At 44.7% G+C, this 14772-nt stretch overlaps 2 protein-coding genes and 1 long non-coding RNA gene across 5 annotated transcripts in view; all 3 read right to left on the minus strand.

Moving 5' to 3' along the window:
• Positions 1–14772, minus strand: part of LOC137433946 (uncharacterized) — a 737502-nt gene that overhangs the window by 331195 nt on the left and 391535 nt on the right. The gene's annotated exons all lie outside the window — the stretch shown is intronic.
• Positions 6398–7384, minus strand: LOC137433417 (olfactory receptor 52E8-like). Its single transcript, XM_068125749.2, has one exon. It carries the CDS (start codon positions 7382–7384, stop codon positions 6398–6400), a length of 987 nt encoding a protein of 328 aa, XP_067981850.2.
• LOC144894115 (olfactory receptor 52N2-like) overlaps positions 7384–14772 on the minus strand; it is a 49877-nt gene continuing 42488 nt past the window's right edge. The window contains exon 4 of the mRNA XM_078786203.1: positions 7384–7395. Within this exon, the coding sequence (XP_078642329.1) occupies positions 7384–7395 (12 nt within the window). The remainder of the gene's footprint in view (positions 7396–14772) is intronic.

Genomic DNA, 14772 nt, shown 5'->3' on the forward strand with positions numbered 1-14772 from the left:
AAGCTCTTGAAATTTGTCGATTTTATGTTTTATTGATCCGGGACGTTTGAAACATCAAATCTGTTCAATATCCATAAATGCTTTATCCATTTGAGTTTTAATGTTTGAGACTAGTAAAACGTCGTCATTTCCACAATCAGCACCTGGTAAGGTTCCAACAATCCAACATTTTAAACAAGTTTCAACAATCCGACTCCGTCTGTTTTGAATCATGATATTGTCAATATAGATTTTTGTTACATATTTATGTGAATGTATGTGAATTACCAGTCAGGTTGCTTATCCGTGTGTATTATATTAAGGGTTGTTGTGATGGGAGGGTCAGGAGCCCTTCTGAACAAGTGGCCGGAAACGGAAGTGGCCGGAAACGGAAGTGACCGAAAAGGGAGGAGAAAAAGACACGAGGTAAAAGAAAGGACGAGGTTTTCTTTTTCCTCGCCCGCTCCGACAAAAGGTGGGATCGACCTTGCGCTGCGTGAAAAAGCAGCGTTCCGAAACCCGTCTGGCGAGAGGAGTTACCTGGACGTGTGACTACCTTTTGACACGTCAAGTCACCGTGAGTTCGTGCACGGAACCAAGCGTTGGGCCTCGCGCGCGTTGCAAACCGCGCTTGGATTTGCCCCGTCTACAAGGACGCGTACGGGTCGCACTTTGGGGCCTCGCGCGCGTTGGAAGCCGCGCTGGGTTTGGCCCCGTTGCTTGGCAAGGAGGTGTGCGCTGCAGCAGCTGTCCCCGGTACGAGACGGCACGTTTGGAGCACGTCCGCCCGGGGTTCGTTCACCCGCCCGTGTGCGGAGAAGAGAGACATTGGGAGAGACATTGACCACGGAGGGAGTCAGGAGTGGGGCTCACGTGAGGAATGTATAAGATGGCCATCTTAGAGTTAGTGTAGATGAGTTTACATCTTTGTGATATTGATTGTTGATTGTTGATGGTTGATTGCTCGGGGAATATATCATTGATTATTCCGGATCCTTGGTGTGGGGTTTCCTTTTGATTGGAATTCCTATTGATTGCGTTACGAAAGCTCATATATATAATACTACTTGCTGGCGAAGGTCCTCTCACGGTCCGGGGGTCACCGAGACCAGGTAGTCACCGAGGGGACCACGTAACAGACTTGGGGGCTCGTCCAAATTACGATTTGCGGTTTCGCAATTGGGTCTACGTCCGGGATTTAAAATTGTATAAAATAATAAAATAATAATTTTTATTAATTAAAATTTATTAATTAATTATTAATTGGTAAATTTTTTTTTGAGAAATTGGGGTAAAATCTTGGGTGAAGGTTAACAGGTGTTAACGATAGGCACCATGGCGTTTGTGGCACAGAACTTTGGGGTAACACCGAGTGAGGCACAGTTCCGAGCGTTGCTAAAGTCGGACCTCTTGAAATTGGCCAAACATTTTAACTTGGAGGTCCGAACTAATTTGAGGAAGGCAGAGTTGCAGGCCACGGTGATACAATCTATGGTGGGATTAGGAACATGGGACGAGTTAGCCTGAGAGTGGCTACCCGAAGAACCAGAAGACGTTGAGCTCCGGAAACTGGAGTTGCAGTTACGGAGCCAGGAACGGATTAAAGAAGAAGAAAGGAAAGCAGAAAAGGAAAGAGCAGAAGAAGAAAGGAAAGCAGAAGAGAGGAGGGAAGAGAAACAAGCGGAGGAAAGGAGAGTGGAACGAGAACTCCAGGAAAGGTTAAAAGAAGAAGAAAGGAAAGCAGAAGCAGAGGAAAGGAGAGTGGAACGAGAACTCCAGGAAAGGTTAAAAGAAGAAGAAAGGAAAGCAGAAGCGAGGAGAGAAGAGAAACAAGCAGAGGAAAGGAGAGTGGAACGAGAACTCCAGGAAAGGTTAGAAGAAAAAAAAAAACCGAGGAAAGGAGAGTGGAAAGAGAACTCCAGGAAAGAAGAGAAAAGGAACAAGCAGAGGAAAGGAGAGCTGCAAGGGACCTCGAAGCAGAGGAGAGAAAAGCGGAAAGGGAATTAAAGGAATGTGACATGGAGCTTCAGCAAGAAATCAAATTCAAGGAGCTGGAGTTAATGAGAGAACGGGGAGAGGCACCACCCTTGCTGACGGGGTCGACACCTAACCAGAAAACCTGGGATGTGGGCAGACATGTGAGGCTGGTTCCACCGTTCAGTGAAAAAGAAGTCGCGAAATTTTTTCCACACTTTGAGAAAGTGGCTCGACAATTAAACTGGCCGGAGGAGGCATGGACCATACTCGTGCAAAGTGTGCTGGTGGGGAAAGCTCAGGAAATTTATTCGGCGCTACCAATGGACCAATGTGCAGATTATGAGGTACTGAAGAAGCACATCCTCAAAGCCTATGAGTTGGTTCCGGAAGCTTACAGGCAAAAATTCAGGAATGCCAGGAAGAGGGAGAGTGAGACCCATGTGGAGTTTGCCAGAGTGAAAGAAAACATGTTTGATCGGTGGTGTGAGTCAAAAGGAGTCGGGAAAGACTTCGAGACATTGCGGGATTTGATCCTGGTGGAGGAATTCCAGCAGTGTGTCCACGAGGACATCAAAGTGTACCTGCAGGAAAAGAAGGTACCAAAGTTGTGGGACGCAGCCACCATGGCAGATGATTATGCCTTAACCCACCGAATAGGGGTCCACGAACCTAACTCCTCGCCTAGATCTCCGCAGGGGAGGTGGGGAACAGCAGGTGCGGAGAACGACCATACATGGCGGCGGCCTCGAGATGATTATGGGGACAACTATGATACCCCACCTGTTCGAAATCAGAGGGATGCGGGCCCAAGACAAACTTATAGTTCGGGGGGCCCGAGGCAGACCACGAGTTTTTCCTCCGGGCCTACTTGCGCTTTTTGCAAGAAACCTGGACACTTGATGTCCAGTTGTTACCGCATGAAAAGCGAAGACCCAGAGCGGAGTCCGACTACTACGACTCCAAACGCAATGGCCATTGTGAGAAATCGCCATCAAAAGGGTTACCAACCATTTATTTCAGAGGGGTTTGTGTCACGGGATGGAGCCTCGACTAACCGGAAACCGGTTAGGATATTGAGGGACACAGGGGCACATCAATCTTTAATGCTTGAAGGCATTTTACCATGGTCCGAGGAGACGGCAACGGGGGATAGTGTTCGTTTACAGGGGATCGGGGGCGGTGTTAGTGCTCCCCTTCATGTCATCCATTTGGAGTCCGATTTGGTGTCAGGACCGGTCACCGTCGGTTTACAAGCCACGCTTCCTGTAGAGGGTGTATCTGTGGTTATCGGGAATGATTTGGCCGGGGGTCAAGTTTATGGTAACCTGAGGGTTGGTAAAGAGCCCAGCAGGGAAAATAACGCCACACCAGCTCGGGATGGCGACAAAAGTGCCACGTTATTTGTAGGGGGACTGAACTTCAAAACAGAGGAAGAAGTTCTGACCTCTGTCTTCAACAGATATGGGCCGCTGGTGGAAGTGCGGTTGGTAAGAGACTGGGAAACGCAACAGTCAAGAGGGTTCGGCTTTGTCACGTTTGCCAGCACAGAAGACGCCAGAGAGGCAGAGAAGAATTGGAATGGCAAGGATTTGGAGGGTCGGACCATAACAGTAGGGAAGGCATTTCGTAGGCGTCGAGAGGTCTACAGGAGAGGACAACTGGGCGGTAGTTTTGGTGGTGGCCGCAATCAATATTATTATGGAGGCTCCCTGAGTTATGGCCGCTCCCGAAGGAAGGATTGGAAAAATGGTGGCTGAGAAGGAGACCGCTATTCCTGGGACTACAGGGACCAGTGGTCCCACCCTAATTATTAGGGAAGTTCTGAGAAGTTGAAGCACTGAAGGCGGCGGAGCCGCCGAGCCAAGATTCCTACACGAATTAACCGTGAACGCCGTTCCTAAAGGCGTCCATGTAGTGAACTTTCATGCACGGACTAACCGTGAACTCCACGTTCCTCAAGGCGCCCATGTAGAGAACTTTCCTGCACGGACTAACCGTGAACTCCGCGTTCCTAAAGGCATCCATGTAGTGAATACTCGGCTTGGCCTCCCGGAAAAAGTGCGATCGAGTGGCTTAACTTTGGATCTTTGATCAACCCCTTAACCTTCATTCCCAAGAAACGGACGGTCAAAGTCAGAGGGTCATGAGATGGAGTTTGATTTGGCAGGGACAAGGTCGTTGTTGGTACTTAGTCCAGAGGGAGTAATCTGGAGGGGTTGTGGTGAAATTTTGGTTGCTTTATTTTTAAGTGATAACTGTGCCCGGGGGGAACTGATAATGTGGGGGGGGGGGTTGAGTTATCTGGTTTGTTTCTCCAAATTGGCCGGCAAATAAAGTTTTCGCTGGGTTCAAACTTTCTTTCTTGAAGGGGGGGAGTGTTACATATTTATGTGAATGTATGTGAATTACCAGTCAGGTTGCTTATCCGTGTGTATTATATTAAGGGTTGTTGTGATGGGAGGGTCAGGAGCCCTTCTGAACAAGTGGCCGGAAACGGAAGTGGCCGGAAACGGAAGTGACCGAAAAGGGAGGAGAAAAAGACACGAGGTAAAAGAAAGGACGAGGTTTTCTTTTTCCTCGCCCGCTCCGACAAAAGGTGGGATCGACCTTGCGCTGCGTGAAAAAGCGGCGTTCCGAAACCCGTCTGGCGAGAGGAGTTACCTGGACGTGTAACTACCTTTTGACACGTCAAGTCACCGTGAGTTCGTGCACGGAACCAAGCGTTGGGCCTCGCGCGCGTTGCAAACCGCGCTTGGTTTTGCCCCGTCTACAAGGACGCGTACGGGTCGCACGTTGGGCCTCGCGCGCGTTGCAAACCGCGCTTGGATTTGCCCCGTCTACAAGGACGCGTACGGGTCGCACTTTGGGGCCTCGCGCGCGTTGGAAGCCGCGCTGGGTTTGGCCCCGTTGCTTGGCAAGGAGGTGTGCGCTGCAGCAGCTGTCCCCGGTACGAGACGGCACGTTTGGAGCACGTCCGCCCAGGGTTCGTTCACCCGCCCGTGTGCGGAGAAGAGAGACATTGGGAGAGACATTGACCACGGAGGGAGTCAGGAGTGGGGCTCACGTGAGGAATGTATAAGATGGCCATCTTAGAGTTAGTGTAGATGAGTTTACATCTTTGTGATATTGATTGTTGATTGTTGATGGTTGATTGCTCGGGGAATATATCATTGATTATTCCGGATCCTTGGTGTGGGGTTTCCTTTTGATTGGAATTCCTATTGATTGCGTTACGAAAGCTCATATATATAATACTACTTGCTGGCGAAGGTCCTCTCACGGTCCGGGGGTCACCGAGACCAGGTAGTCACCGAGGGGACCACGTAACATTTTCTTTTGACCCTTTGTTGAAGTCTAAATAAGTTACAAATCTGTATTTCTACTGCTATATATTTGAATCCCACAATTATTCCCACCATGTGGGATTGGCCAGGGAACGCTTTTGTTTTGTTTTGGTCCATTCTTTCACAAATGGGATGGTCAGACTTGACATTTGACTGAGGGTGATAGGACTTTGTAATTTGTTCAGGTGTTATCGATAACTCACCAACTCTTCGTGAAAGACACGATGACATATTCCACCTCCATCAATGACCAGTGCTGGTGAATTTCTCCTCCGACATTAAAGACGTGTGTGCATACCTCTTGGGCATCTTGGCTTTCCTCGTAACCCTCCAAAATAGAACACAAAATTACCTTTGTATCCACCATAGGATATCCCTTTGTGAAATATAAAAACACAACCATACCCTCTCTCCCTCATGCAGTGATTTATTATTTTGTTCGACATTTAATTTTGCTGGTTCTGCATGCACCAAAAATACCACTTGAGTGACAAATTTGTTTCAAATGAGATGCGATATTAAATGATTTCGAGCCCAAGAAAATATCTTTCAGAAGAAGCATTTTATCGGTGTGTGCACAGATTGTATCCACATTGATGGTGCAGCAGAGACCTAACTGGATGGTTATAAATATGAATGTGTATAACAAATCTGCTTTGGAGGATAAAGTAATTTGTGTGCCTATTAACACCATCATTTGGCTACTTTGTACAAACTCACACTTCATAACAAAAACCTTTTGAACAAAATGAGCAGGAAGATTATGAATTCGTTTTTTTCTGGAGACACAAAAGTGATTGTATTTATAAGTTGCGTTTCTTTCATCCGAGAGAAGTTTATCTGATTTTGTTCAGAAAGAATCAACCACAAACCAAAAAATTAAACTTAAAATGTCTTCCTTTGTTTTTTTAGTTAGAACATAAATTCATTTGCTATCTAAAGTTTTCAGACTAAATGTTTCAAAAGTTTTAATAAGAAACAAAGAAAAATTGTATGCCAATGGTGTTTTTTGTTTTGTACGAAATGAATATGTAGATTTTTATTCATCAGACACACAATTAAGTTGCTTCAAAACAGATGATTATGAATCAGGATAATTATGCCAGGAGATGATTTTTATTCCAAAATATTCGCACATTTGTGAATCGCGTGAGGCTGCGGCGGATCTCTGCGGTTCGCAGTCCATAGATAATTGGATTGGCGAGAGGCTGAACCAGATAGAACAAGGAATCACTCACGTGTTGTAAATATTGTGGGAAATAGTTTGTGGACGACATTCGCAAGGAAATCAAAGCAAAAACAATGGAGAAAATAAAGAGTGAAAGTACCAAGCAGTGAGTGACACATGTGTGCAGGGCTTTCCTGTTCCCCTTTGAAGATGGTCCAGAATGTAGGCATACATACAAGATGCGGGTGTATGTGAAAACGACCACGACGATGAGAGAGACAGTGGTGAGAGAAGTACATGCAATCCCATATAAACTGTTTATGGTGAAATCTTCACATGAAAGTTTAGCCACAGCCATATTAATACAACCTACCTTGTGAATCTCTGGATATTTGCAAAATGTTCGTCCAATCAATAACACAAGAAAAATACCAGCAAGCAGAGATGACCAGCAAACGGGGAGCAAGATCACTTTGTGAGCTCTGCTGTTGGTGAGCAGGACATTGTAGCGAAGAGGGTGACAAACTGCCAGGTAGCGGTCTATGGCCATGAAGCTGAGTATGTAAGATTGCATCGTTCCAGTGAATGACACAAAGAAGAGTTGAATAAAACAGGCAGGTTTTGTAATCATGATACTTTCACTGATGCTGTACATCAGACGAGGCATTATTGTTGTACAACCAACAATATCCATTGTCAACAATTGAGCGAGGAATATGTAGACAGGTTTGTGCAGCTTTTTTCCACAGAGAATGATCAATATGAGAATCAGGTTCAGTGTGATCGTGACGAGGTAGATGACGAATAAAACACCAAAAGCCCATGGTCTGATGCTTGCTGGCTCGTGGAAGATCGGGGCGAGGAGGAACACGTTGGGTGGCAATGATTGATTTCCTTCAAACATGATGTCCTCCATCAATCCTGTACCTGGAGATAAAAGGGCCAATAACACCAATTAATATATCATGCAAATGTTCCACCTTACACTTCACCAACATAAAAAAAACATTTAGATTTCTGGACCATGCATCTGTATCATTGGTTTCCTTTTTTCAATGAACTTTGTCTGAACATCACAATAATTAATTTTTATCACGATAAAATAATAATTACAAAAGTAAATATTGACTCCAACATACGACATTTTGCTTACCTTGTGCGGTGTTCTTTAAGATCAAACTACTTGCAATTTAATCATTTATATAGATCGTGGAAGAGGGTTTAAAATACAATCACCACAAGAAGTAAATGTCACCAGAGAGCATCATTGTAAACATATTGATTCCCTTCAGGGACTTTCAAATTTGTCATCATCAGGGACATGAACAATATCCTCAGGTGCACTGAATGACGTCAACTTTCCATCTTTTTGAAGAGTTCGCCAATTCTGAAAGATAAATCTTTGGTTAAAGTTAAAATTGTAATACATATTTATTTCTGCACCAATATTTATAATTCTTTATTATACGTAAAAAGTTCAAGGTATTCTTTCAACAGCTCTCTTTAGGTCTTACAGTAATCTCATCGATAAATGACTTGAACAGATTGTTACGAATACAAATGTGAAATGAAAATGCAAAAATATGTATTGATGGTAAAATACACAGAAGCCTTATGAATGTTCTTGAGCACAATTTACTATCTTTTGACTTTTTCACTGACAGTTTGTTGCACTTGATGTTCTTGGGTTCTGTTTCTGGGTCAGAGCTTGTTGATTTGTTGGGGCTTCCCTCCTTCGTTGAAACTTTTTAAAGCTAAGAATTCCACACCGGTTGGTTCTGTCTGTTTTTCTGTTGTTGTTTCGCGCTCTGTTTTTATTTGTGTGTTGAATCCATTCCCCAGTCTCATCCATACATTTGTGGTGTGCATTGTATAATTTTACTTTGCTCCTCGATGTGCTTGTTGTTTACCTAACTGGATTGGAAACTGTCTTCCTGATGGGAAGCGAAGAGTAGTCTGAATGGTAGTATGATACTGTATGTTACCTCAGGGATCAATTCCAAGACCGTTGTTATTCATAATCTGCAGCAATGATTTCGATAGTGGGGTTCAGAGTCGACTTTCTAAATTTGCAGATTGGTAAGGCGTGGGAAGTTGATCAGATTCAGGAAGATGTTGTTACCTCCATTGATTAGGCAAAATATTGGCAGATGCAATTTAACATCAGGAAATGTCGGGTGCATAGGTTGGATAAGAACAAACAAGCATTCTGAGTATTGCGCTGCAATGCATGGCCCCTACCGGCAGTCTGTCGTCCGGAAAACTGTTGGGGAAATTACCAAAGTTCAAAGTGCCATAACTTTGTCAAAAATGATCGAAACGTCGTGAAGTTCGAACTTGATCTGTACCTTATCATGAGGAAACCATTTACCAAGTAATCATTAGCATTAAGAGTTTAGAAAAAAGTCCGGAAAACTGTTCTTTGCGTGACGGACGGACAGACTGACAGACTGACAGACTGACAGACTGACAGATGGAGGGAGAGAGTGCACTGGTAGGGGACTAATAAAATAGGGACAACATTGTGGTGCAAATTGCAGTCTTAGAGTGTGTGTTGATCGAAATGTTTTGGGAGTTATTTATTTTACACTTGGGCGAAGGTTCGTGGGTTGGCGTGGTTTTACACGTGGGTTGACCTTTGGCCTATGTTGACCTTTTGGCCTATGTTGACATCCAAAATAGTTGGTGGTTGAATTCAGTTCGCTGATATGATAACAGTTTTCAAATTTCAAGTCAATCAGATGAAAATTGAGAATTTATACATTTCAAAAACGTTGTTGACCTTTGGCCTATGTTGACCTTTTTGGCCTATGTTGACCTTAAAATTAGTTGGTGCTTGTTTTCAGTACGCTGATAAGCAAATCCTATTCAGATTTCAAGTCAATCCGATGAAAATTGAGGACATTAGAAATTTGAAAGAAAGTGGTTCAACTTTGGCCGATGTTGACCTTTTTGGCCGATGTTGATCTCAAAAATAGTTTGTGATTGAATTCAGTTCGCTGATATGACAATCCCTTTCAAATTCCAAGTCAATCTGATGAAAATTGAGGATTTTAGAAATTCAAAAAAAGTGGTTGACCTTTGGCCTATGTTGACGTTTACTCTACATAATAACCAAACCACCCCGCATTACCAAAACACCCACCATAACCAAACCACCCTGCATAATAACCAAACCATCCTGCATAACTAAAACACCCTGCATAACTAAAACACCCTGCATAACCAAACAACCCTGCATAACCAAAAGACTCTGCATAATAACCAAACCACCCTGCATAACCAAACCAGCCTGCATAAGCAAACCACCATACATAATAACCAATACACCCTGCATAATAACCGAAACACCCTGCATAACCAAAACACGTTGCATCACCAAAACACCCTGCATAATAACCAATACACCCTGTATAATAACCAAACCACCCTGCATAACCAAAACACCCTTGCATAACCAACACCTGACATAACCAAACCACCCTGGATAAAGAAAATCCCCGCATAACCAAACCAACCTGCATAATCAAACCACCCTGCATAACCAAAACACCCAACCAAACCACACTGCATAACCAAACCACCCTGCATAACCAAACTATCCTGCATAACCAAAACACCCTGCATAACCAAAACATCCTGCATAACCAAAACATCCTGCATAACCAAAACACCATGCATAACCAAAGCACCCTGCATAATAACCAAATCATCCTGCATCACTAAAACACCCTGCATAACCAAAGCACCCTGCATAACTGAAGCACCCTGCATAATAACCAAACCACCCTGCATAATAACCAAACCAACCTGCATGATAACCACCAATACTCACTGTATAATAACCGAAGCACCCTGCATAACCAAAACGCCCACGATAACCAAATCATTCATCATAACCAAACCACCCTGCATAACCAAACCACCTTGCATAGCCAAACCATCCTGCATAACAAAAACCACCTTGCATAACCAAAACATCCTGCATAACAAAAACACCCAACCAAACCACTCTGCAAAAACAAAACACCCTGCATAATAACCAAACCATCCTGCATAACTAAAACACCATGCATAACCAAAGCACCCTGCATAACCAAAACATCCTGCATAACCAAAACACCCAACCAAACCACTCTGCAAAACCAAAACACCCTGCATAATAACCAAATCATCCTGAATAACTAAAATACCTTGCATAACCAAAACACCCTGCATAATAACCAAATCATCCTGCATAACTAAAACACCCTGCATAACCAAAGCACCCTGCATAACCAAAACATCCTGCATAACCGAAACACACAACCAAACTACTCTGCAAAACCAAAACACCCTGCATAATAACCAAATCATCCTGCATAACTAAAATACCTTGCATAACCAAAACACCCTGCATAATAACCAAATCATCCAGCATAACTAAAACACCCTGCATAACTAAAACACTCTGCATAATAACCAAATCATCCTGCATAACTAAAATACCTTGCATAACCAAAACACCCTGCATAATAACCAAATCATCCAGCATAACTAAAACACCCTGCATAACTAAAACACTCTGCATAATAACCAAATCATCCTGCATAACTAAAATACCTTGCATAACCAAAACACCCTGCATAATAACCAAAACACACTGCATAACCAAAACACCCTGCATAACCAAAACACCTTGCATAACCAAAACACCCTGCATAATAACCAAATCATCCTGCATAACTAAAATACCTTGCATAACCAAAATGTCCTGCATAGTAACCAAAACACCCTCCATAACCAAAGCACCCTGCATAACCAAAGCACCCTGCAAGCCTGCATAATAACCAAACCACCCTGCATAATAACCAAACCACCCTGGATAACCAAAAACCCTGCATATTCAAACCACCCTACATAATAATCAAAGAGAACGAGACGGCGGCCGATTACATCGTGCGATTGAAGAAGCTCACGTCTCCGTGCTCATTTGGGGCCTTTCTGAACGAAGCCCTACGAGACAAGATGGCATCGGGACTCCACCCTAAAATGTCTCGGACTCAGACGAGCTTATTGTCCAAGGCGGATTTGTCGTTTGAGGAGGCCAGGGTTAAATGTCTGGTGGACGAGATGGCCAGCAAAGCGAACTGAGAGCACATGGGTCAGATATCTTCGGAGGCGTCCAACGACGGTGCAGCGGAGGCGAATCGAGTCCAGCAGGGGAAGAGAAGTTTCGTACAAGGTGGGAGGAAAAGGGAAGCACACAATACAATCCTTAGTTCTACAATCCTTATTGGCAAGATACGGGTTGGTCACTCAGGTAGTCTCAGATAATGGACCACAATTCATTGCGGACTAATTTTTTCCTTTTTTGAAATCCAATGGTGTTGAACATACCTTATGCCCTCCCTACCATCCCTCTTCAAATGGATTGGCCGAAACGAACATACAGACATTCAAGAGAATGTTCAAGAAATCAGATCATTCATCGTCGATACAACACAGGGTAGCAAAAGTGATCCTGATTTACAGGAACACGCCGCACACTACAACTGGGATAACACCCGCAGAACTGTTCCTGAAACGCACTCCCAGAATCCGACTTTCGTTAATCAAACCATGTCTACAACGAAAAGTCGAAAAGAGGCCGAGGGCTTCAAAATTCCAATGTGACGGATTACTCCCGAACGTTCGTCAATATGACATGTATCAGCCGGTACATGTTAGAAATTTAAGGGGAGGAAAAGAGAAGTGGGTACTGTTACGGATACCGGCCCTAATTATGGTGGTTCTTGTTGTCATGGTTGATTCTAGATGATGCTTATTGTGGTTAAAAGGGTTAAAAGCGCTCCTGGTAAAATGTGGCCGGAAATCGGATCGTGACCCGGAAGAGATAAGGAGCAGGAGGGAGAAGAAGCGGCGGAAGATCGTAAGCAGACGTTTCTGATTGCAGCTCCGGACCGAGCAGTCAAACGTTCAGTACAAGGGAACTTTGCCTCCTTGAAAAGAAGTCCGTGCGATAGGAGATCGCCGGATTGCTGCAGAGCCTGCGTAGTCGGGTATCCTCCCTGAGGTTGCCGAGTATCCGTACCTCCAAACCCGGGTGCGAGAGAAAGCCGTCCGCCATTTTCGCCACGTGCACAACCCGCAGTGACCAGGTTTTTGTGCCGGGTCGGCCGGGCGTTATTCTCCGGGAGGGTGCCGGGGACGGCTGTACAAGGCAGTGGCTTTTGGAGGGTTATTGCGGAGACTCGCGGATTGAACCGCAACCATGTACGTACCAGAAATCGTCTTTGGGAGGTTTCCCATTCTACCGCTATCGTGCTGGGGATTGGACCACGTGATCTGCGGGTTGGTTCGTTCGTCTACGCCTCCCCTGATTGGAATCGGAAATTGATTCCACGATCGCTGGAGCGAATCGACGTCGCCTGGGAGGAGTACAGAGACATTGGGGAAAGGGCCGTGAGTTTGGGGGTTAAGGGACTCAATAAGGTGGTGCCACCTGTAGATAGGAATTATATGGTGAAGTGCTGTACTAATTGGGGTCGTGATTCCGGTGTGGGATTTATAATACATTGTGGTTTGTTCGTAACCCTTGGTGTGGACTCGTTATTGATTGGCTTATTTTCAACCAAGGACCACACATATTTCTGCCGGGGACTTCCTCGGGGTTCGGAGGTTAACCGAGACCAGAGGATAGGGGAGGACCCCATAACAGAAATTGGGGACTTGTCCAATTGATATTCGTGGGCTCGCAATTGGGTCTGCGTCCGGGATATATATAAAAAATTCCTACATTTAGTCCGGGAAAGAATTCCCTAACATTCCCAGAATTCCCAATTTTTTTCCAAAAACAAACAAGCAAAAAAAAAAAAAAAAAAAATTTGTTTTTGTTTGTTAAAAATTTCTTGTGTGAAGTTACCAGTTACCAGTAGTTACCAGTTACCAAACAGGTGTTACCAGTAGTCACTATGGAGTTTGACGCAGAGAGGTTTACAGTGACCCCTAGGGAAGCACAGTTCAGAGCGTTAGTAAAATCGGACCTCTGGAAATTGGCCAAGCATTTTAGCTTGGAGGCCCGAACTAATATGAAGAAGGCAGAGTTGCAGACAGTGGTGATACAATCTATGGTGGGATTAAAAGCATGGGAAGAGGTAGCCTGGGATTGGTTACCAGAAGAACAAGAAAATGTGGAGCTCCGGAAACTGGAGATGCAGTTACGGAGCCAGGAAAGGGAAAAAGCACAGGAACGAGAACTCCAGGAAAGGGAAAAAGCAGAGGAAAGGAAAGCAGAAGAGAGAAGAGAAGAGAAACAAGCAGAGGAAAGGAGAGTGGAGCTAGAACTCCAGGAAAGAATAAAAGCAGAGGAACGAGGACTCCAGGAAAGATTAAAAGCAGAGGAATGAGAACTTCAGGAAAGATTAAAAGCAGAGGAAAGGAAAGCAGAAGCGAGAAGAGAAGAGAAACAAGCAGAGGAAAGGAGAGTGGAAAGAGAACTCCAGGAAAGGTTAGAGGAAAAAAAAAACAGAGGAGAGAAAAGCCAAAAGGGAGTCAAGGGATCATGAAATGGTCCTTCAGCAGGAAATTAAACTCAAGGAGCTGGATATATGGAAAGAACGGGGAGAGGTACCATCCATGCCGACTGGCTCGACACCTGGTCAGAACACCTGGGATGTTGGCAGATATGTGAGGCTGGTTCCACCCTTCAATGAAAAGGAGGTAGCCAAGTTTTTTCCACACTTTGAGAAAGTGGCTCGACAGTTAAACTGGCCTGAGGAGTACTGGTCCATACCAGTGCAAAGTGTTCTGGTGGGTAAGCTCAAGAGATTTATTCGGCTTTACCGATTGACCAATGTGCAGATTACGAGGTATTGAAGAAACACATTCTCAAAGCCTATGAATTGGTCCCGGAGGTTTACCGGCAAAAATTCCGGAGTGCCAGGAGGAGGGAGAGTGAGACCCATGTGGAATTTGCCAGAGTGAAGGAAACCATGTTTGATAGGTGGTGTGATTCAAAAGGAGTTGGGAAAGACTTCGAACTATTGCGACAATTGATCCTGGTGGAGGAATTCCAACAGTGTGTCCACGAGGGCATAAAAGTTCATCTGGAGGAAAGGAAAGTACCAAAGCTGTATGAGGCAGCCACCATGGCAGATGACTATGCCTTAACACACAGGATGGGGTTCCACAAACCGAACTTCTCGCCCAGACCTAGCCAGGGGAACTATGGTACATCAGGGGCAGAGAATGAAAATCCATGGGGGTGGCCTCGGGATGAAAATGAGGTCCACTTTGACACCACGACTTCTAGAAATCAGAAGA

Source organism: Myxine glutinosa, chromosome 10 (assembly GCF_964187855.1).
Source record: "Myxine glutinosa chromosome 10, kmMyxGlut1.1, whole genome shotgun sequence".
Lineage (NCBI taxonomy): Eukaryota > Metazoa > Chordata > Myxini > Myxiniformes > Myxinidae > Myxine > Myxine glutinosa.

Bases quoted from the DNA above. Each gene is read 5' to 3' on its own strand.
- LOC137433417 (XM_068125749.2), bottom strand. From the start codon at position 7,384: ATGGAGGACATCATGTTTGAAGGAAATCAATCATTGCCACCCAACGTG.